Source organism: Scyliorhinus torazame, chromosome 9 (genome assembly GCF_047496885.1).
Source record: "Scyliorhinus torazame isolate Kashiwa2021f chromosome 9, sScyTor2.1, whole genome shotgun sequence".
NCBI lineage: Eukaryota > Metazoa > Chordata > Chondrichthyes > Carcharhiniformes > Scyliorhinidae > Scyliorhinus > Scyliorhinus torazame.
In genome coordinates this window covers 48,140,408-48,162,570 of record NC_092715.1, presented here as the reverse complement: position 1 = coordinate 48,162,570, position 22,163 = coordinate 48,140,408, and the positions used below count along the sequence as shown (strand labels likewise).

The 22,163-nt window shown below is 46.8% G+C and overlaps 1 protein-coding gene across 3 annotated transcripts in view; it reads right to left on the bottom strand.

The window, feature by feature from the left end:
- Nucleotides 1-1,434: 1,434 nt before the first annotated feature.
- Nucleotides 1,435-22,163, bottom strand: part of LOC140429171 (protein WWC2-like) — a 334,080-nt gene continuing 313,351 nt past the window's right edge. For all 3 annotated transcript variants that reach the window (XM_072515837.1, XM_072515838.1, XM_072515839.1), the window contains exons 20-23: nucleotides 20,155-20,247; nucleotides 17,790-18,029; nucleotides 14,675-14,802; nucleotides 1,435-9,079 (exon numbers count right to left, since the gene is read on the bottom strand). In XM_072515837.1, coding sequence (XP_072371938.1) covers nucleotides 9,013-9,079; nucleotides 14,675-14,802; nucleotides 17,790-18,029; nucleotides 20,155-20,247 — 528 coding nt within the window. In that variant the 3' untranslated portion in view covers nucleotides 1,435-9,012. The remainder of the gene's footprint in view (nucleotides 9,080-14,674; nucleotides 14,803-17,789; nucleotides 18,030-20,154; nucleotides 20,248-22,163) is intronic.

Genomic DNA, 22,163 nt, shown 5'->3' with positions numbered 1-22,163 from the left:
TTACTAGTGGTGTACCACAAGGATCTGTTTTGGGGCCACTGCTGTTTGTCATTTTTATAAGTGACCTGGACGAGGGCGTAGAAGGATGGGTGAGTAAATTTGCAAATTACACGAAAGTCGGTGGAGTTGTGGACAGTGCGGAAGGATGTTACAAGTTACAGAGGGACATAGATAAGCTGCAGCACTGGGCTGAGAGGTGACAAATGGAGTTTAATGCAGAAAAGTGTGAGGTGATTCATTTTGGAAGGAATAACAGGAAGACAGAGTACTGGACTAATGGTAAGATTCTTGGCAGTGTGGATGAGCAGAGAGATCTCGGTGTCCATGTACATAGATACCTGAAAGTTGCCACCCAGGTTGAGAGGGTTGTTAAGAAGGTGTACGGTGTGTTAGCTTTTATTGGTAGAGGGATTGAGTTTCGGAGCCATGAGGTCATGTTGCAGCTGTACAAAACTCTGGTGCGGCCGCATTTGGAGTATTGCGTGCAATTCTGGTCGCCGCATTTTAGAAAGGATGTGGAAGCATTGGAAAGGGTGCAGAGGAAATTTACCAGAATGTTGCCTGGTATGGAGGGAAGATCTTATGAGGAAAGGTTGAGGGACTTGAGGCTTTTTTCGTTAGAGAGAAGAAGGTTAAGAGGTGACTTAATTGAGGCATACAAGATGATCAGAGGATTGGATAGGGTGGACAGTGAGAACCTTTTTCCTCGGATGGTGATGTCTAGCACGAGGGGGACATAGCTTTAAATTGAGGGGAGATAGATATAGGACAGATGTCAGAGGTAGGTTCTTTACTCAGAGAGTAGTAAGGGCGTAGAATGCCCTGCCTGCAACAGTAGTGGACTCGCCAACACTAAGGGCATTCAAATGGTCATTGGATAGACATATGGACGATAAGGGAATAGTGTAGATGGGCTTTAAGAGTGGTTTCACAGGTTGGCGCAACATCGAGGGCCGAAGGGCCTGTACTGCGCTGTAATGTTCTATGTTCTATGCTCAGCAAAGCTATCACCCAGTCTGCGTTTGGTCTCTCCGATATAGAGGAGACCACATTGGGAGCAGCGAATGCAGTAGACCAAATTGGAAGAGATGCAAGTGAAACGCTGCTTAACCTGGAATGAGTGTTTTGGGCCTGGGATATTAAGCATGGAAGAGGTAAAGGGGCAGGTGTTACACCTTCTGCGATTGCATGGGAAGGTGCCATGGGTGATGGGAGAGGTACTGGGTATGGTGGAGGAGTGGACTAGATTGTCTCGGAGCGAATGGTCTCTGCGGAATGCTGACAGAGGGAGTGAAGGGAAGATGTGTTTGGTGGTGGCATCACACTGGAGTTGGAGAAAATAGCAGAGGATTAATAAACTATTAAATAAACTATTTTTCGGAAACAGAAAAGCCCGATGATAACATGAATTTTCCATGCCAAAAAAAGACAACATTTTCTTCCTTCAAAAACTGTTTTTTTTTAATCAATCACTGAAACATGTGGAAAAGTGCATAGACCACAGTACTCAACGTGATTTGTACACTATAGGAGATCTAAAATTAGAATGAAAGCCATAATTTGAGGGAAACATGTTCGGCTAGCTAGTTCAGTTCTGAGCATTTGTGAACCAATGTGTTCTCTCAATTTAGAAAAAATGCGGTTGGAATTAAGACCCCAATATACTTTCCAGGTACCATCTTTGATAAGACAATGTTGTTCGATTAAACGCTTGTGACTACATAACTCACATTTTTATATTCATTTTAATGGTATTCAATATGAAAGATAAAATATCCTTGCAAAGTTTTTTCTTCACTTTTATACAGAAAACAAATCACAGCGAAGGCTCAGTAAAGTCAGATGTAGTCATCAACACTCCATTGATTAATATGGTTTACCATGGTGCACCTACGTTTATATATTACATTAGGGTGTAGTATGCAGGAAATAAATTAATACTGCTATCGACGTATAGAGTGATTAAGAACTCTTTTTTTTATAAAATTGTGTCATAGCAAAAAATAGATACAATTGTCAAGAACAAATTTAACTTCAGTGATTTCCTTATTGAATACCTACCACAGTAATAGCTGCCTCGCATTTTATGATGGAAACAGCTTACTTCATAAGTTAAACCTCAATTTCAAATGCGCAAAAAAAACCTGACTATTCTTCAATGTTAACAATTCAACAAAACTAATGATAAGGCCTTTAATGAATCATTCTGAAAAATTCTGACAGAAGTGTCTTGAAGACACCTAACTCCAGCCTGGAACTTTATTTCTTTGTACAGAAGTCCCACCCTGTACTGCTTTGAAAAATACAAAGCACATTTTAAAAGTGTCAAGATAATGACTGCTAACTAACCCATTGAGTTTCTTTCCTCTTTACCAAAATTCTGTGAACATATTTTTACTGTTTACGAAAATAACTCTAAACATCGGAATATGCCAACTGCAGTCTTAATAAGAATTTAAAAAAATGTCCAGAACTGAACTACACAGAACAAAACATAAATAAGACTGTAATAAATAAACAGGAGGCTTAAAAGGCACAAGTCTAAGAATATCACTGTAAATACTTCATTTTTTTTACATATCAGACATACACATGTAATCTGAAACAGATCCTTCATTATGTCATTTAGTTCTACATTAAATAGTCACAGAATTTCCAGCTTAACATTGACCTTATAAGATGTTAGATCTTCTAGTAGTCAAATACAAAATAGAAGAAAGCAAGGATGTCCTTGCAGTAACGACAATTCAACATGGGAGGGGAGGGTAATACTATGTAAAAGGAGGTGGTGCACATCCAAAGGAAAGGCATTTTATTTTTGGGTAGAAGAAGATCAAAGGTTATGGCAAGAGGAAAGGGAATGATGTTAGGCTAGTTGGATCATGTGGAATAAAATAACGTCATAGACTTGACAGGCCAAATTACCTGTTCTGTGCTGTAAGAATTCATGATTAAACAGTATGCCTAAGGTGGCCAGAGTTAGAAAGGTGCTGCTACAGAGGGGAAAGTAGGCAGGGGGTTTGGGTCTTCCGAACCTGGAGCGAAATTCTCCATCCCGCCCGGCCACATTCTTCCCCGACCCGCCGGCGGGATGCTCCGTTACACCGGCCGGTCAATGGGGTTTCCCATTGTGGGGCAGCCCCACGCCGTCGGGAAACCCCCGGGCGCCGGCAAAACGGAGACTCCCGCCGGCGGAGAATGACGCCCCTGATGTATTACTACTGGGCGGCGAATGTGGAGAAGGTGCGGAGCTGGGTAAGAGGGGTTGATTCCCAGTGGGTCAGAATGGAGGAGAGTTTGTGCAGGGGGTCGGGATTGAATGCACTGGCAACAGCGCCACTCCCGATAGCCCCGGGGACGTACTCAGGGAGTCCGGTAATAATAGCTTCATTGAGAATTTGGAGGCAGTTACGCCAACACTTCGGGTTGGGGGCAGGGTCAAGGGAAATGCTGATTCAGGGGAACCACAGATTTGAGCCAGGGAGGTGGGATGAAAATTTTAGGAAATGGGAGGAGAAGGGGATTAAGACACTAAAAGGTTTGTTTCCTAGGGGTCGGTTTGCAGGGCTGAAGGAGCTGGAAGCGAAGTATGGGCTGGAGCAGGGGGAAATGTTTAGATACATGCAGGTTTGAGATTTTGCCAGAAAGGAGATACAGAGCTTCCCAGTGGAGCCGGCCTCCACATTGCTGGAGGAGGTGCTGACGACAGGGGACTGGAGAAGGGGGTAATGTCAGTGGTTTACAGAGCTATTTTGGAAGAGGAGAAGGCACCACTGGAAGGGATCAAAGCAAAGTGGGAGGAAGAGTTGGGATACAATATGGAGGAGGGGTTCTGGTGTGAGGTGCTCCGGATAGTGAATGCCTCCACCTCGTGCGCAACGTTGGGGCTGATACAGCTGAAGGTGGTATACAGAGCACACCTCACGAGGGCGAGGATGAGCCGATTCTTTGAAGGAGTAGATGTGTGTGACTGTTGCGGGGGGAGGGGGCCGCTAATCACGTTCATATGTTCTGGTCCTGTCCAAAGCTACAGGATTACTGGAAGGAGGTTTTTAGGGTAATTTATAAAGTGGTGCACGTGAAACTGGACTCGGGCCCCCGGGTAGCCATATTCGGGCCTCGTTGACCGTCCGAAGGCGGATCCTGATGGGATGGAGAGCAACCTCTCCACTCTGTGCTCTAGCATGGCGGGGGGGGGGGGGGGGGGGGGGACTTGTTGGAATTCTTCACTCTTGAGAAGGTTAAGCTTAAACTGAGGGGAAGGATGGAGGGGTTCTACAATTCATGGGCATTATTCATCATGCACTTTGAAGAACTGGATAACATCGAACATTAGTCGGGGGGGCTTGGTGGGACTGTTGGGGGGGAGGGGGACGGTGTGTGTTGATTCCTGATTCCTTTTTGTCATTTGTTTATGTGAACATGCGGGCTAATGTTTGGGGTTTGGTGGGAGGATGGGACCGTTGTTATTGATATGGGGATTGACATATTTGTTACTGATTATTGTTTGTTGTTGGTGGGTGTAAATTTGGGAGAAAATGTGAAAAAGAATAAAAAATATTCCCTCCCCCACCGCATTTCTGCCCCGACCCGCCAGCGGGATTCTCCGTTACGCCAGTCGGTCAATGGGGTTTCCCATTGTGGGGCAGCCCCACGCCGTCGGGAAACCCCCGGGCGCCGGCAAAATGGAGAATCACGCCAGCGGAGAATCCCGCCCATGGTATTTCACAAGGTATTCGCAGAACCTTCCAGTGCCTTCCCATGAAAAATTCTACATTCAGACATTGGAATACCTTTGCTCTTGTATAGAAAGTTATAGCTCTGAGAGCTTTTTGTGTCTGATGCTGCTTGTTTTTCAGCTCACATCTGTTTACCTGCTCCCCCACCTCGCCCCCAATGAGGGAAGAGGTGCTCTGATAACAATGTGCAGCAACATTGTGTATATATTCAAAAAGAATATGCTTACAACATCATTGTACATAATGACCAGGTAAGATAAAACTACATCAATCCATTTTTTGGCTGTTTTTTAAACTTATTTTGTTCAGTAAGGTACATAGTTAAAATATCATATATATATATTTTTAAAAATGGATGATCAGAGGATAATCATTATTACCTTGCGTTACAATGGTGTAGTGGTTATAGTACAGGACTATCAGTCCTCAGGTCATGAGTTTAGATTCCGCTGTGACCAGTTGAGGAACTGGATTCTGTAAATCTGGTAATCTTATTAACACCAGATAAATTACCATCAGAGCTGTCTGATTGTTGTAAAAATCCAATGAAGGGAAGGTCATGCCTGACAAATCTCATTGAATTTTTGAAGAGATGATTAAGGTAGTGGACAGGGGAATGTCTATGAATGTCATTTATATGGACTTCTAGAAGGTATTTAATAAAGTTCCACATAAGAGACTGTTAACTAAGGTGGAAGCCCACGGAGTTGAGGGCAAATCATTGACATGGTCAGGAAACTGGTTGAGTGGCAGGTGACAGAGAGTGGGGAATAATGATAAGAACTCTAATTGGCAGGAGGTGAGTAGTGGTGTACCACAGGGATCTGATTGGGGCCTCAATCATTCACATTATTCATTAATAACTTGGCTGATGCCATAGAAAATCATATATCCAAATTTGCTGATGATGCAAAGTTAAGTGGCATTGTAGACAATCTAGATGATAGCATAAAATTGCAAGGAGATATTGACAGACTAGGTGAATGGGCAAAATTGTGGCAGATGGAATTCAATGTAAATAAATGCGAGGTTATCCATTTTGGACCAAAAAAGGATAGAGTTTCTAAATGGGAAGAGGTTAGGTTTGGGGTTCAGGTGCATGGATCTTCAAAATGTCATGAACCAGTGCAGAAAATAATGAAAAAGGCTAATGGAATGCTAGCTTTTATATCTAGAGGATTGGAATATAAAGATACCAAAGTAATGCTGCAGCTATACAAAACCCTGGTGAGACCCCACTTGGAGTACTGTGAGCAGTTCTGGGCACCTCATCTTAGGAAGAATATATTGGCCTTGGAGGGAGTGCAACGTAGGTTTACAAATATTATACCTGTTCTACAGGGGTTAAGATATGAGGAGAGATTACACAGATTAAGCATGTTTTCGCTAGAATGTAGAAGGTTAAGGGGTGATCTGATAGAAGTCTTCAAGATATTAACAGGAAAACACTATTTTCACAGGTTGGAAATTCTAAAACTAGGGGGCATAGTTTAAATGTTAGGGCCAGAACGTTCAGGAGAGATGTTAGAAAGCACCTCTTCACGCAAAGGGTGGTAGAGGTTTGGCACTCTCTCCCACAAACAGCAGTTGGAAGCTAGAACTGTTGTTAATTTTACATCTGAGACAGATAGATTTTTGTTAAGCAAAGATATTAAAGGATCTGGGTCAAAGGCAGGTATATGGAGTCAGCCCACAGATCAGCCATGATCCCGTTAAATGCGGAACAGGCTTGAGGGGTTGAATGACCTAGTCCTGTTCCTATATAATGTCCTTCAGGGAAAGGGAACCTGCCACTCTTACCTGCTCTGGCCTACGTGGGCCTCTAGACCATACTGTGTGATTGACTTTTATTGGTCTCGTAAGACACTTAGTTATACGAAGAACAGCTTATGGATGGGCCATAAATGCGGCCTCGTCAGTGTTGTCCACATCACATGCGAAAACCTTTCGAAACGTTAAGATGGTTCATGGAGGTAGCTGTTTAACTGCATCCTTGGACAATTGGGCGGCATGGTAGCATAGTGGTTAGCACTGTTGCTTCCCAGCGGCAGGGATCCGGATGCGATTTCCGGCTTGGGTCAGCCTGTGCGGAGTCTGCACGTTCTCCCCGTGTCTGCGTGGGTTTCCTCCCACAAGGACAGAAAGATATGCTGTTAGGTGAATTGGACATTCTGAATTCTCCCTCAGTGTACCTGAACAGGCACAGGAGTGTGGCGCCTAGGGGATTTCCACAGGAACTTCATTGCAGTGTTAAAGTAAGCCTACTTGTGACACAAATAAAGATTATTATTATCATTTTGCTTTGCCTATAGTGATATTTTACTTACATCTAATCTGAAATGTACTGAGGAAAAGTGAGATGGGTGGGGTCAATTTCCAATGAGAAATATCATTATTTCGCAGAGGTCAGGCAAAAAAAAAGTGTTAATCAACCTCAAAGGTTTGCTTTTCTACAGTCGCTACCACTTACAAATGGACTGTGCTAAAATGAATAGTTCACTTTGCTCCCCAGCAGTTGAATACCAATAAATATTTCAGTTACATGTGCTTTAAAAGTTGGCTATTCTAATCTTTTGAGAGCTGCCGTAATAATTCGCAGGGTAAAAAGATTGAACTCAATTTTTAAAAATTCCTTTCCCCCACCTATCAATTTTCTTTGCTTCTTCCTGAAGCCACCCGGTATGGTTCCACAGACAGTACCCACCTGACTAGCAAGCTCTGGCCAACTGGTCATGGGTCAGCCGAGGCAGTGAGAGTTGGTAGACCATTTGATAATGTTGGAAGGGGAGCTGGACCTAACCTCATTCAAATCCACACACACACACATACACTTTCCAGTCAGTAGCGAGTCATAGGATTGGGGTTCCTGAGTTACGTTTCCCTGCCTCTCTACCTCAAGTGCATTGTGGATAATTATTGTTCCTGCAACTGCCGGCCTAGGAGATATTAACTCATTTGGCACAGGTTGGGGGTAGAAACCGGATCTTTCATGTCTGTATGATCGAGTTCCACGGACTTACCAAGTTAATAAGGGATCGAGGTATTTTAAAAATGGGATGCCCTTGTTTTGGGGAGTTTGTGGGAATGCGCAAAAAGAAAAAAACAAAAAAGAATGTGCATCACAAATTTTAAACTGGCATACCAGAGACAGCTTTGACAAAGGGACATCCTGGACTCGAAAGGTTAGCTCTTTTCTCTCCCTACAGATGCTGCCAAACCTGCTGAGAATTCCCAGCATTTTCCCTTTTGGTTTCAGATTCCAGCATCTACAGTAATTTGCTTTTATACTAGCGACTCTACCCCAAATGCCTTATCAATACTCATCACCAGAAGTTGATGAATAAACCAGCCCTGCAGATGTTCTTCAACCAAATGGACAGCGTTTAAAATCTCCCAACTAAAAGCGGCATTTAAAGGGTGAAATGATTAATGTTGCTCGTGTTGAAAGGAGAGTGGTAGAAGCAGCACACAGACATTCTCAAGATCACAGATGTGATGACATTGCCCCCAGCTGCAGAAAATTGAAACAATTGAGACCGATCAATGGAAAATACTGTAAAGTTCACATAAGGAGTTTTAGGCTCACCACCCACAAGGCCAGGCCACCCTGTGCAGAGGTGCGAACACCGAGGTGTGAAACACTGGATTGAGAGGTGGGGGGGGGGGGGGGGGGGGGGCAGAGCACGGGCAGTGGGGAGAAAAATAAACCTCGAGGCACTGGTGGGAGGTGAATACTGTGCAAGCACTGGTCTCGAAAAGCGTCGTCACAGAATCATTAAGAACACATCAAAAAAAATAAAGCCGACAGCTTCAAACCCTTAGTACAAAAATATTCTGTGGCTCATAGCCACAATCACAGTCAGATCTTACGCAAACATTCACAAAGAATAAAATATCTTCTGTTGAACAGGAGAGTTCGGTGGGAAGAGGGTGATGGGGGTGGGTGGGGGGGGGGATTCGTAAGTTTCCTTCTAAAATGCAGTGCTGTTCAACAGAATACATTTTTTTGAAATGCTACCATTCCTGTATCCCATTTTTACAAAATAAGAGCAAACCAAAAAATACATACAAACTGTACAAAATTAGCATGACTGCTTCAGAATTAGACTACTTTAGTTTCTCTGGCAACATTTTTTTTTACATACCGAGGTATTGAATTACAATTATTTTACAAAGATGTATATCGGCAGAATGTTGAAAAGATTTTATCCAGCTAACTATCAAAATCTGCTATAATGCTGAAAAGTACTTTGTAATCTACATGATAAACTAATTATACATCATCAGCAGGTAGTGAAGGGATGCTGATCTTCGCTCTGGTGAAAAACGCCATCTTCTCCCTGCAACAGATGAAACAATTATTTACTTTGTGCTGTGCATTATTTCGGCATGTCTGCATCGACACTCACAAACTTCTACAGATGTACCATAGAGAGCATCCTATCCAGCTGCATCAAAGCTTGGCATGGCAATTGCTCGGCCCAAGATCGCAAAAAACTGCAGAGTGGGGTGAACTCAGCCCAACGCATCACAGAAGCTTACCACCCTCCCATTGATTCTGTCTGCACCTCCCACTGCCTCAGGAAGGCAGACAGCATTGTCAGAGACCCCTCCCACCCAGGCTTTGCCCTCTTCCAGACCCTGCCATCAGGCAGAAGATACAGAAGTCTGAAGACCCACACATCCAGACATAGGAACTGCTTCTTCCCCACAGCTACTAGACTCCCCAAAGACTCCCCCTCGGACTGATCTGTTCCCTGTAAGAACACTATTCATGACACCCTATGCTGCTCTTGCCCATGCATTTGCTTTGTTTGGCCCTTGTTCTGCACTGTAACCAATCACTATTTATCGATGTACATTTTGTCAATGTACTTTGTCGATTATTGTTTTGTCTACTATGTACATATTGTGTACATTCCCTTGGCCACAGACAAATACTTTTCACTTAACTTCAGTGCATGTGACAATCAATCAATCAATCAATTTTTTGCCTTCTCACTTTTGTCTATAATTCAGAAAGTGATAGGGTGAAGTTGCACCCCACAGACCTGAGTACTTAGTCCTGGTGGACTACTGTTGGAATTGTTGTCTTTCTGTTGAGACATTAAATCAAAATTCCATCCTCCCTCTCAAGGCAATACAGAAGATCCCATGGTATTATTTTGAAGAAGAGTATGGGAAATCCTCCAGATGTCCTTGCCAATATTTATCCCACAACCAACATTATCTTCACTTCCCTGCCCAAATGCAGGTCTGACCCACAGAGCTACGGCCTCCACCATTGGTAGGGCAAAGAAATAGGTCCCCAATCCACCCCAGCCAGAACGTGGATCGGACCTTGTACTTGTGGCGCCAATTGGATCTTCACCGGCCACCCAGCCCCCCCCACCCCACCCCCAACCAAGGGAACTTATGTTGCTGTGACAACGTATCCTTTCACATGCATATTGTAGCCTGAAGCTATGAATAACGATGATAGAAGCTCCAATTTTCTTTTCATCAAATGGCAGACCAGGAATCTCTCCCTCTGTTACCTCCTGCCATTGGCACATGTTGGAAGGATTTACAGGTTGGTATTCGACCTGTTTAGTCATGTTATGAACGCATCTTCCTTGGCCATCTGGTCCTGGAGGAGGACTTGTACCCAGAGCCTCTGGTTCAGAGGCAGGGAATGTACCCACTGCCCCAAATAACCTCCAACCAACGTCATTAAAAACAAATTATTTGATCATTATCGCAATGCTATTTGTGGGAGCTTGCTGTGCGTGAATTGGCTGCCATGTTTCCTACATAGCAACAACGAATATACTTCAAAGCATGTCATTGGCTGTGAAGCATATTGGGACCTCCTGTGGTCACAAAAGGTGCTGTAGAATGTAAATCTTTATTTTATGAGCAAATGACAACATCTTCTCCAACTGCAGCAAGAATTGTACAAGATCACTGATGGCATAGCAAGTTCAAAGAAACATAGAAAATAGGAGCAGGAGTCGGCCATTTGAGCCCACACCGTCATTCCACATGGTCATGGTTGATCCTCTATCTCCATGCCGTACTCCAACACTCACCCCATACTCCTTGACACTTTTAGACACATATAGAAAACATTGAAAATAGGAACAGGAGTAGACTATTTGGCCCTTCGAATTCACTCCACCATTCATTATGATTAGGGCTGATTATTCAACTCAATGGCCTGTTCTCACTTCCCCCCCATATGCTTTGATCCCTTTAACCCCAAGAACTATATTTAACTCTTTCTCAAAAAGATACTCGCCTGGATTCTCCATTCTGGAGGCAAAGTGCTCTTGTCAGCGGAGAATCACTACTGGCCCCCGCTGGTGTAGGGAGGGGGACCCGGTATGTGTGACTCTCCCCTTCACCATGCTAATTTATGCATGGGGAGAGCTCGGCGGATCCCATCGGAATCCCGGTATCGGGCCACCTTTTGAGCAGGCGGCCTGATACCAAGGTCCGGCAATGGACCCACATCCCCAACAATGCAAATCCTGCCTCCAAAACGAAGGGCATCCTCCCCACCACGGGATAATAGGTCACCTTCCCCCCCCCCCCCCCCCCCCCACACAGCATACATGCATGAGGATAATCCGAACCCTATTCCCACCGCCCCCCCCCATAGCACCCCCCATCAGAAACCCCCAACAGAGAACCTCCATCAGAGACCCATCAGAAATCTCCATCAGCAGCCATTTCTCGACTACCTAGGGGAACGTTAGAGGGAAGACAGGTGACCAGCAGCAGCAACCCAAGGGGAAGGGGGGAGGGGGGGGGGGTTAGTTTAGTTTAGGTCAAAGATAAAGGGGTTTTGTTACTTGTGTATTGTTAAAAATTTCTGTATTGTTATTGTTGCGTTTGCTTTGTAAGAGGGGAAAAATTGTTGTTTGGGAAAAAATTTTCAATAAAACATATTTAAAAAAAAAAGAAATCTCCATCAGAGACCTCCCCATCAGGGACCCTTCCATCAAAGACCCTCAACAGACGCTCCCACCGGTCACTCCTGCCAAAATGCTGAAGAGCAGTCCAGGCAGAAGATTGAAAGTTCACTGCAGTTTCACATACTCTTCCCTAACATATGCCGCCTCAGACAAAAGTGTTCAAAGCAGCAGCTCTTACAAGTGTCAGAGGCTTCCTTGAAAGTCACCTTCATATCATACTGTGTATGTCAGTTTGCGCTGTTAATGCTCGCAAATGCTGCAGACATTCAGAGACAGTGGCCACAATTTTTTAGCTTTTTTTCCCCAGAATGTCAACTTGGGAGGAAAAGTGCTGTCGGCTTTTCCCACTGAATGTTTGGACATCCTGAAAAAAAATCCTGGAGTGGCGGGTCCCACAATACCATACTGATGGTTAAAACAACCTTCCCCTCCCACCCCCACCCTACCATGGATGCGGGATCCTCCCTGGGAAACCCCCTCCCCCCACAACGGAAGCCCCCTTGCACTGACTGGGCTGCACGCCCCATGGGCAGTGCAAGGGGGCAGTGCAGGGGACACTGCCAGAGTACTGCCCCGGCATGACCCTCTCTCCCCTGGGGGCTGTATTTACTTGTGTGCCCCTGACTAGAACCGTTCGCCAGGTCTCTGTTGGTCCAGACCTGTTGTAAACCACATCGATGTGATGTCACATTGGCTTGAGGGGGGGGGGCAGAATTCCTAAAGTGAGGATATAATGCAGTAGAGAAGCCTGCTAATGAGCTGTAATTGCATGGTCATGAGATTCCCAACCTTACATGGCAGGGACGGTGCGGGGAGGCATCTGAATGGGAAATTCCACCGGTGTAAATGCCGTTTGGGGACTCTTGTTGGATTCTCCGCTCCTCACCGGCTTTCCTAGCCACCAAAGACCGGGATGGAGAATCCTGGCCAATGCCTTTAGACTTGTCTTTTTCACATTTTTACACGTATGTTTTGTACTATGGCTCTATTTGCTGCTAGCCCTAGCTTTGTCTGTCTTCCACTTTTGCTTTCTACTTCTCTGTCTTTCATTTCTATCTTTGTTACCCTCTCTTGTGTCTCACCGCTCAGGTTCCCACCTCTCTGCCTCTCTAATTTAATCCCTCCGCAATGGCACTAGCAAATTTCTCTGCGAGGACATTCCCAGCCCAGCCAGAGAGTTCACAAAAACCATTATACGATGTAACCATGAATGTGACAGAAGCTGGGCTCAGGTCTGACTAACTCAGCACCGGATGAAAATTCAACCTGGAAACATCTAGGGCCGGGGTTCTCCCTTCTGGGGACTAAGTCCCCACGCCGGCGGGAAAACCGGCGACAACCACTCCGGCATCAACAGCCCCCGAAAGTGAGGAATTCTCCAAATTCTCGGGGGCTAGTTTCACGCCGGAGTGGTTGGCGCCGCTCCAGCAAGCGCCGAAGGGCCGGCGCGAGTTCGCGCATGCGGAGGACGGTCGGCATGATCTTACTTTCGCGCATGCGCAGGACGGCCGGCGTGATCTTACACATGCGTAGAACAGCTGCCGTATTTTCACGCATGCACAGACCAGCCGGCATATTTCCGCGTTTGCGCAGGGGTTCTCTTTTCCGTGCCGGCCCCCTGGCAAGATGGCCGGGCCCTAGAGGGGCCCGGCGCGGAGGAAAGAAGGCCCCCATGGAAACTGCCCGTCCGCAGGATCGGTAGGCCCCGATCGCGGGCCAGGCCACTGTGGGGGCCCCCGGGGTCGGATCCCCCCACGCCACCCCGAGGACCGCCCCCGCACGCTTACCTGCCAGGTCCCGCCATGCATAAGGTGAGTAATTCACGCCGGCGGGACTGGGCCAAAACTGGACGGCCACTCGGCCCATCGGGCCTGGATAATCGCCGGGGTGGGGCCGCTGTCAACGGCCCCCGACCGGCATGGCGGGAATCCCGTCGCTGCCCGAAAAACGGCGCTGGAGAATAGGGCAGCCGGCGTCGGGGCGGGATTCTCGCCTCATTCCGGGGATTCTCCGACCCGGCGGGGTGTCGGAGAATCGCGGCCCTAGTCTGTATAATTTACGCTTAGACATTGCATTTATCGAGTCGGCCATCAGAGGAACTGAAGGGACGTTTATATAGATGCTGAAGGCTGGAAATCAGTTTTGAAGCAGATGACTGTGAGAATTGCATGATCCCGTATAATTTTCTAAAGGACCACTAATGATTGTTCGTCCTGTTACCAAGTCAATAGGAAGAAGGGACATGTTTATTCATTGCGTCCAGTGCCCATTGCCGAGACCCAAGTGGCATATGTGGAAGCCCCAGGAAACATGAGGTCAGGGCAGGCAAGATGGAGACCTGTGCTGACCTTTTTGCCCATTTTTCAGATTTCTCCAGACACAGGAAGAGGAACCTCTCCTCTCTTTATCTCTCCATAGTGCACGAGGTCCAGAGCCATTGGATCTGAACGCACGCCGCATTTGCACCACTAGCCTGTGTCGCCTTTCTTATGACATCAGGAAAATCCAATATTGGAAACTTAACAGACCGATCCTTAGCAGCAGTTGTTTCAGTATCACACATAGCACTTTGAAACCTGCCCTGTGATATGAGCAGATCGAACGCCAGAGTTTATGGTCTATTGTAAAATGAACATTTATGTTACATAGGTGTCAATGGCCATCTTCAAGAACAGTGAATCTATCCATCTCACCTGGACATTCCACAGCATTATCATCACTGAATCCCCTACCATCAACATCTTGGGAGTTATCATTGACCAGAAACTGAACTGGACTAGTCATATAAACTGTGTGGTTGAAGGAACAGATCAGAGGCTGGGAATCCTGTGGTGAGTAACTCACCCCCGACTCCCCAAAGCTTGTCCATCATCTACAAAGCTTAAGTCATGAGTGTGATGGAATACTCTCCACTTATTCGTCTTCTAACCGTGAACCCTTTTTATATCTAGAATGGAGAAAAAAACAGATTCTTACCTGAATGACTGGACCTGCAGTGGCATCTTCTGGCTCTGCTCTCGTAGCCTGCACACCTCCTTTGAGGCAATTCTCATCAGTTTCTCAGCCCTCCACTCCTGCTTTTGTTCTTCTTTTGTTTGTTCAGCCTGAGTAAAGCACATTCATCAGACAAAGGTCTAATATTTGTAACATGGCCATCAGGTTCATAAACTCTCCCATTACATTGTCACAGTCCATCTGTCCTCAAATGTCATTATAGGATTTCCAAAGTTGCCAATTTATGGGCAATTTCAGTTGTCTATAAAGATGTGATGACTTCTTCAAATGCCATCAGTCAAAACTTTAAAATAAAGTTACAGTATCCCATTCTTTTTTTCCCAATTAAGGGGCAATTTAGCGTGGCCAATCCACCTACCCTGCACATCTTTTTGGGTTGTGGGGTGAGACCCACGCAGACACGGTGAGAATGTGCAAATTCCAGATGGGCAGTGACCTGGGGCTCAGATCGAACCCGGGTCCTCAGTGCCCAGAGGCAGCAGTGGGACTGGTTAAATCTTGCCTTAAACACAGAAAAGAGAATGATGAGGAGATAGGTAACCTTGGGCGGGACTCTCTGACCCTGAGACTAAGTATTGACACCGTCGGAAACGCCGTCGCGTTTCTCGGTGGCATCAACACAGCCCCGGGGGGCCAGCATGGCGCTGGAGCAGTTCACGCCGCTCCAGCTGCTGATCCGGCCGTGGAATGGGCGCCGGGGGTTGCGCGCATGCGCAGTGGGTCTGGCGCGAACCCGCGCATGCGCAGTTCCACCGTCGCGATTTCCGCACATGCGCGGTATCTCCCTTGTCCGCGCCAGCCCCGACGCAACATGGCGCAGGAGTACAGGGGCTGGTGCGGAAGAAAGGAGGCCGGGAGACAGACAGGCTGGCTCGCCGATCGGTGGGCCCAGATCGCGGGCCAGGCCACATCCCCAGGAATCTGGACTGGCATTATATAAATATAAATATATATGTATCAATGACTTGAATGAAGGAAATAGAGTTGTACATCTGAGTTTGCAGATGATGCCAAGTTATGAGCAGAAAGTTACAAAGGGGCAGGGACCAGGCTAAGTGAATGGGAAAATCTATGACAAATGTGTTTCAATGTGGGAGGTTTGAGGTCAACCCATGGCTCAACCACCTTTGGATCAAGAAAGACAAATCAGAATATTTTCTAACTAGTGAGACTTTAGGGCCTATGGAGGAGCAGAGGGATTTTGATGGCCTTGGATGGGATACTGCATAGATTCAACAGAACAATACCGGCTTAAAGGGCTAAAATGTGAGGATAGGTTGGATAAACAGGGCTGATGTCTTTAAAATTCAATAGAAATTGGGAACAAGGGAGATATCCTAAGAATTAAAGTTAAGCTCAGCAGCAGTGAAATCAGAAAGAACTGTTTCAGACACACGGTAGTGAAAATCTGGAACTCTCTCCTAAAATACTGTGAGGTGGGTGAATTTTTAAGAATGAGACTGATAGAGTTTTGTTAGTTAATGGTACCAAGGACTATTGCGCATAGGTGTTGAGGTATAGATCAGCTATGATTTAAATTAATAGCTGAACAGGATCAAGTCATTAAAGGACCTTGGGCTAGATTCTCCGTCGCGGGATCTTCCGTTTCGCCAGTCGCGCACTCACGCCCATGGATTTCCTGATGGCTTGGGGATGCCCACAATGGGAACCCCTATTGGTTGGCTGCGGGAACAGAGAATCCCGCTGCCGGCAGGGGCACGCTGCATGAGAAAATGGGTGCGGCGGGACAGAGGATCCCGTCCCTTATGTTCCGGGGCATAAATTGGATTTTGTTCCTCCGGGAATGAAATGGCCAGAATGAGGGCAGAATTTGGGGATCAGCAGGGTGTTAATTTTAAAATGGTGGCCCAAGCAACCACCAGGTGTTCGGAAAACAAAGGTAGTTTTAAGGGATTTCTATGTGTGGGTAAACATTAGAAATAAGATATTGTTTTAGATGTGTTAAATATTTCTGTCCCTGGATGGGGCCTATAGCTAGATTCATGCTGGACAAAGGTGTTGGTATGTGTAGGGGTTGGTTTAAATTCCAGCTTGGATCCTACTGTGTATAGAGAGGGCTCCAGTGTGAAAAATAACTGGATTTCGGAATGTAAACAGCTAATGGACAGCACACTTAGCCTCAGAAACGGAGAATCCAGCCCATGTCTCAAAAGCCCCCACAGCCCACCCCCTGGCCATCTCCCACCAGTACCCCCAGCCAGCGGTACAGATCCCAGATGAGTGTGGCGGCGCCGGACACTGTCTGCAGCCGGTACGCCGGGTTCCCGACAGTTGGGACCACACGTGGCCCGTGCCGTTGGGAACTTGGCCCATCGGGGGCAGAGCATCATGGGTGGGCCGGCCGATGATGCGCCAATGACATTGAAACGGTAGCGGTGGGCGTCACGATGATGCCAGTTTGGAGGGCCGGAGCATGGCAGACTGGCGTCAAACCGGCGCCGGCCCCGATTCCGGCGTCGGAATCCATTCTCCGCCTGATCGCCGATCACGGTTTTGGTGTCGGGCTAACAGAGAATCCAGCCTATGGTTTTTCATTCTGGGACCTTCCCATCCAGTTTCAACACCAACTGGGATCATAACACAGATGTGAAGTACCTTGCATGTACGTTCCTCAGCGGCTCACTGTGATCAAAGCAGTTGTTGCCACCAACAAGCCAGGACAGAGTGCCACAACTGCAACGCCCCACTCCAATGCCCACCCTGCCCAAACCCCCAGCCCAGTTGTTGGCATTTATCTTGAGCCACTAGCATCAGGCCTTCTGTTTGGGACATTGAGCTATTACAATGGTTTCTGCTATGAAAGAGCCGGAATAATACAATTCCACAGCGTTGCAGTACTGATCTTCTGTCACTAGATGTTGGTATTGCTCTTTGTGGATATCATATAATTTAAAGTGCTTAAAGGATTTTATAGTCCATTGTTAATAAGCCTGATTAGAGTCAGCACCAGACAGCTGGATACAGCATCAAGGTAAGAAGCAAAACAATCAGATTAATTGGTCATCACAGCATATTTTGTTGGAGTAGCAAAGTTTAAATATTGCTAAGCATATACCTGTTTTTCTGCTTGTTTTAAAAGCTTCTGGAACCTGTCATCCCCCAACACCCATGATGGCAGTTCCGTCTCCCCCTTTGCTTTCACCTCCTCCAGCCTATTTTTTAGTTCCCTGAGCACTTGTAGCTCATCATTCAAACGACTATGCCACGTCAGTGATGCTTGAAGATCCAGCTCCAAGTCGAGAGAGGTGCGGATGGGGTGCTCTGCAGTTCTTCTCACAGCCGACTGGCAGAGGGTCTGTGACGGGACATCAAAGTAAAGTCACACAGATTGAGCGAAGGATGTAAAAATGATTTTGGAACACTTGGTCCCCTTTAATTGCTAGCTTGCAAACATCGGTCAAGCAATACATCCGTAAGATCTTGAGACGTAAGAGCAGAAGTAGGCCATGCGACCCACTGAGCCTGCTCTGCCATTCGATTACGTCATCCAGCTCATTCCATTGTTTAGCCTTTATTCGGGTCCTGCATAAATCAGTTTTGCATTTAGCTCATATAAATTTCTAATCTGTACGCCTGCCCTTTGTGAAGCTGGAAGCTTTTCTTTATTATTTGGAATGTTCAGCTGAGTGGCATTTTCTGAACCACTTCACAAGTTAAGACCCTTTCATGAGTCGGAATTAGCTAAGAACCCCGTTTTATCAAGAAGTGAGGCCCTATTTTATGAGTGTGGCCCCCAGTAGGGATCTTTAGGCCGTACTTTGAAAATCACGGATGCTCTGACCATGACTTTTTCTCCATATGGGAAATCATGGGCCACGCAATTCTTTTCTCTGTGCAACCTGTAGACAGTGTGATCTCTCCAGCGTGACAGTCCATTCATCAAATTAACACTCTGATGCTGAAATAGTTGTTTCTGCGCCTTTTCTGGTACTTATATTCCATGTATTTCCTTTCTTCTTCCCATTCTAAATGTATCTCTACAGGTTCACTGTTGCCTTCATGATTGTAAAGATGTGGATCATGATTCCCCCCACCCGCTCTGTGCACACACATTATTTTCCCAGTGAGTGAAACAATTGAATTTCATAGAATTCCTACAGTGCAGAAGGAGGCCATTCAGCCCATTGAGTCTGTACTGACCCTCAAAAAGGGCACTCTACCGTGGTACACTTCCCCGCCCACTCTGCTCTATCCCCGTAACCCTGTAACTGAAACTGCACATCGCTGGACACGAAGGGGGAATTTTATCATAGCCAATGTACCTAACCTGCACATCTTTGGACTGTGGGAGGAAACTGGAGTACCGAAAGGAAACCCACGCAGACACGGGGAGGATGTGCAAACGCCGCACAGACAAGGCCAGAATTGAACCCGGGTCCCTGGCACTGGGAGGTAGCAGAGATAACCACTGTGCCACCCCTCTGCTTTCCTTTGCCGCTTTCAGTGTTCCCAATAATCAAAAACTTGTTTCTTTAGGCTCACTACCCCATTCTGGCCTTCTGTAACTACGGTAGCTAAAACTGAACATCCTCGTTCGATGTGTTGCCTCTTTAATACTGTTCGAAGAGGATCAAAATTACCTTTTTGGATTTCAATTCTATGGATCTATTTTAACGCTCCAACATTCCATTTCCCAGAGCAGCTGCTGCCCCATAACAAATCAAAGCTTTGGGAGCTATTCACGGAAGCAATTAAATCTGTTAGGAGTTGATGCTGTTAATATTGATTATTGGAAAATAAGTAGAGGCACGGCCAAACTATGACATCTATAAAACAAGTGGTAAATGATAATCTGCCAGATAACGTGCAGACAGCAAATTGACTGCCGATATATCAAATTCCCAATACGTCCTTTCATCGTGCCAAGAGCAGAGTTGTAAGATTATCCTCGCTGAACTATTATTAAGTGTATCAAACATACTGAATTACTTTGATCACTATCTAAAACTACCAAATATACCTCATGCTTTAGGAGTTTAATGTACGATCAAGCTAATAATCCAACTGTGGAACTGTATACATGGTTCAACTTAATGGATGGAATTTGCTGTCCCTCCCCGGCAGAGGGTTTTCTGGTGGTGGAGACGGCTTACGATTGCCGCTGGCACGATTTTCCATTTCCAGCGGAGTCGATGGACATTTACATTGCTTGCCGGCCGCATTGCCGGGGGTCAGTGGAGAAGACTTTGCCACTGTTACATCATTCAGAACATCCCCCCCCCCATTCCCATTCTATTGTCCAGTACATTTCCAGCATATTTTGCAGCTATACCTCGCAGAATATTACAATGACTCTCTTCTGGCAGCTCACAAACTGGCTGCCAGCGCGATCCCACTCTTCTATGGCTGAATATGTTAGTACAATCCCGAAGACTGTTTCTGAGGTAAGATACACTTTCCGAATTATTAATAAGACATACCCTTTTAACTCGCAAGCTTCGCCGTTCCATAGCATTGCGCACAAAAGGCGACCTTTTGGCTAATGTCGAACTGTCACTGTCACTTCGATTTAACTATTGATATAAAGAACAAAGGGGATTAGAGTTTAAATATGTAGCTTAAATCCACAGTGAACATTACTCAAATACACAACTTGGAGGTGTTAGCAACAAGCACTCCCAACTTGGGTGTAGCGAAGGCCTGAAACTAGGGGCTGGTTTAGCACAGTGGGCTAAACAGCTGGCTTATAATGCAAAACAAGGTCAGCAGCGCAGTTCAATTCCCATACCGGCCTCCCCGAACAGGCACCGGTGTGTGGCGACTAGGGGCTTTTTACAGTAACTTCATTGAAGCCTACTTGTGAAAATAAGCAATTATTATTAAATAGAGCAAAGATCTCTCTATTCTGCTGTAAAAATGGATCTCAGTCATTTGATGAATGTACCAGACATCCTTTTGGTTTCAGAGAGTGAATCTGCCACTTTCTTCCTGGACAGGTTTGCATTGTACATGCAGGTGGAGTGGGAACTGCTTTAAGGCTCCACAAATTAATTTCATGTGCAAGCTTGATGGTGAGCACAGAAGCAATAATTTCATCTCGACATAATGAAATAAAAAACAGAAAACGCTGGAAAAACTCTGCAGGTCTGGCAGCATCTGTGGAGAGAGAGACCAACTTAATGCTTCGAGTCCATATGACTTCAGAGTTAAAGAGAGTGGGAAATCTGATGGACTATACACTGTGCAAGAGAGTGTAGAGCAGCTGGAGCGGAATAGAAGGCCGGTGATAGGTGGGAGCTAGGAGAGATGGCAACAAAGATGTGCAAGTCACGAGACAGAGGAAGCGTTAATGGCAATGTGAATGGCTGACAGTGGCATAAAGGTAGGATGGCAGAATGCATAATGAGAGAACAAAGATCAGGGGCGGTATTCTCCCCCCCGCCCTCCGCCGGGTGGGAGAATCGCCGGGGCGCTGCGCGAATTGCGTCACGCCACCCCGACCCCCGCACGCGATTCTCCTACCCCCCCGAAACCAGCACGGCGAGAATCATGGCAGGCCACTCGGAGAATCGCCGCAAACGGCGAGCGGCGATTCTCCGGCCCGGATGGGCTGAGCGTAAACGACCTAGTCCCGCCGGCGCCGTCCACACCTGGTTGCTGCCGGCGGGTAATCGCTGCGAAGGCTTGGGGGCGGCCTGTGGAGGGGGAGGGGGGCTCTGTTCCCGGGGGGGGGGGGGGGGGGGGTCTCCGGAGTGGCCTGGTATGCGATTGGGACCAACCGATCGGCGGGCTGGCCTCTCTGTCGGCGGGCCTCCTTTCTTCCGCCGGTGAGCCTGGACCCATCTGCCATATTTGTACGTGGCGGCATGGGGGAGGACGGCCACCGTGCATGCGCTAGTTGGCGCCGGCCCAACTGCGCGGGACCCAAGGCGCCGCGTCTTTTACGCGGCGCCGGGCCTCTGACACCGCGCCGAGGCCCCGTCCCCGTAAATCACGCAACGCCCCTGCTAGCCCCACGGAAGGGGGAGAATAGGGGTCTTGGAGCGGGCGTTGACGCCGGAGTAAAACACTCTGGTTTTTACTCCGGCGTCAGCACTTAGGCTCCCGTTGGGAGAATCCCACCCCAGTACTCAGTGAAAGCAAAAATAGAGAACAAGTGACAGATGCCTCCATTGGGGGTGGAGGCGCGGTTGCTTGGGACTAAAAATGTACTGGATAAAAAAGATGGAGGAGAATGGTCTAAAATTGTTGAACTCAATGTTGGGTCACTGTCTGCGCGAAGTCTGCACGGTCTCCCCATGTCTGCGTGGGTTTCCTCCGGGTGTCCCGGTTTCCTCCCACAAGTCCCGAAAGATGTGCTTGTTAGGTGAATTGGACATTCTGAATTCTCCCTCAGTGTACATGAACAGGCGCCGCAGTATGGTGACTAAGGGATTTTCACAGTAACTTCATTGCAGTGTTACTGTAAGCCTACCTGCATCACTAATAA